Source organism: Seriola lalandi, unplaced genomic scaffold (genome assembly GCF_002814215.2).
Source record: "Seriola lalandi dorsalis isolate HSWRI2012SDOR001 ecotype SW California unplaced genomic scaffold, Sedor1 jcf7180002001082, whole genome shotgun sequence".
NCBI classification, from domain to species: Eukaryota; Metazoa; Chordata; class Actinopteri; order Carangiformes; family Carangidae; genus Seriola; species Seriola lalandi.
In genome coordinates this window covers 1-1,833 of record NW_019471741.1, presented here as the reverse complement: position 1 = coordinate 1,833, position 1,833 = coordinate 1, and the positions used below count along the sequence as shown (strand labels likewise).

Below are 1,833 nucleotides of genomic sequence, written 5' to 3'. Positions count from 1 at the left end.
CGGATCCCTCAATACCACCCACCCAGGCAAAATCTAGTCCATCTCCAGCCGCACAATCCTCAACCACCTCAGCACCCAGACATCATGAAACAGGGGCCCTTATTGTCACTAAGACTGCATATGTCATACCAAAGAAGCAGTCTGGACCTCAGCCTCCGTCCGTGTCAGCCTCAGCATCATGCAAGAAAACTTCTTCTGCCCCCACACTGCTGAATGAAACCCGGAACCTGCCGGTGCCTCCTGCACCCAGTGCTCCCTCCTCCAGACCCTCTCAACCCAACAACCAGGTCAGACAGAGCATCCAGCGCTCCCTCACCAGCATCCTCTTCAAAAGGTGAGAACTATGTTACAGGTTTGTCTGAGAACCTTAGTCTGGAATTCTTTGATAATATAAAAAAGCATAAGTATAATCTGAAGTATAGTGATGGTTCAAGGAGCCAAACCTACAACCTACAGCATCTAAGGGGTGCAGATACACCATAAAATGATCCACCATTCTTTTCAGTACCAGGTTTTTATTGTTATATTTAGTATTTACTCAGATTACATACCTGTCAGTCATCTACATTTCAGTAGCAAGTATGCACATTTTGTAAATAATATGACTCACATATCATTGTTTGTCAAAAACAGATTATTTTCATCACATTGCATACTCCAGGAACATATCATTTGAGGCTTTTACGATTTTGCAACAATTATTGTGTAAAAATTGCTTCTCAATCTGTTACAATGCACAACAAATTTGACGACTAACAGCTTTTTTGGTTGTTAAGGGTATCTGATTGTGAGGACTTGGAAATGTCAGAGAGCGACGCTGCAAAGCTTGTCGCAAATATCGAAATGGAGATGTTCGACATATTCCGCAACACAGACAGCAAATACATGAACAAGTACAGAACTATAATGTTCAACATAAAAGACCCAAGAAACAAGGTTTGTACTGAGCTGATAGCCCATTTCTGTTTCGTGATCTTTGTTTTACATTCAAATAGAACCCTAATATTGCAGAAGTCTCTATAGTGAGGTTTTTATAGTGATGTTTTTAGCAAACTGATAATCCAGTTATGGGTTCCCTCTAGGGCTTGTTGTATCGGGTTGTACGTGGAGAAATCAGTCCCTTCAGACTGGCCAGGATGAGCCAGAAGGATATGCAGGCCACCAAGGCACCAGAACCAAGTCCGAAAGAAACACCAGAGGTAAAATGTAGTGCACAAAAACTAAAACAAAATCAGATATTACACTTGCACTTGTTCAGAAAGGTCAAACTGTGTTTTTTGTCAGAAGTGATTATGTTCTTCCATTGCTTGTGTCAATCTAGGTTAAAGATGCAGCTGCTAAAGCAACAAGTTTGCCGCAGAAACCTGAAGCAGTGAAGGTTGATTTGCCCAGTTTGAATCCTGCTAGACCTGATAGAAGATCCAACAAAAGACCTGATAGCACGGTGTGTATCTACTCATTTTTTATGCGCTCATTATACTGTGCCTCCTGCTCCATATAAACATTTCTCACGAAAGGCCAAGCATGTCTTTTTGGATTAAGTCTCATTGTTTGTGTGTTTGTGTCGGTATAGGTTGCTTCCCAGGAACAGAAGAGAAGTCTTCCTGCTCCTGCTCTCAAAAACAGAGCACTCTCAAGCCAGAGCAGTGCTACACCAGATATTTTAACGTGTATGCTTAAGGACACAACATCAGAGCACAAAGCTCACCTCTTTGACCTGAAATGCAAGATATGCACAGGTGAATTAAAAAGACGTTTGACAATAGATATGCCATACCTAGTAGATATTAAATGACTACCTGTTGTTCCTTTTACTATACAAGATTTTTATTC

General features: G+C 41.2%; 1 protein-coding gene across 1 annotated transcript; it reads left to right on the top strand.

Moving 5' to 3' along the window:
• Window positions 1–12: 12 nt before the first annotated feature.
• Window positions 13–1,739, top strand: LOC111663589 (death-inducer obliterator 1-like; the record flags this gene model as incomplete). Its single annotated transcript, XM_023417844.2, has 5 exons — window positions 13–334; window positions 777–936; window positions 1,083–1,199; window positions 1,322–1,444; window positions 1,574–1,739. Coding segments are annotated over exons 2-5 (541 nt in total), but the record flags the coding sequence as incomplete, so codon positions are not given.
• Between the last annotated feature and the right edge of the window lie 94 nt (window positions 1,740–1,833).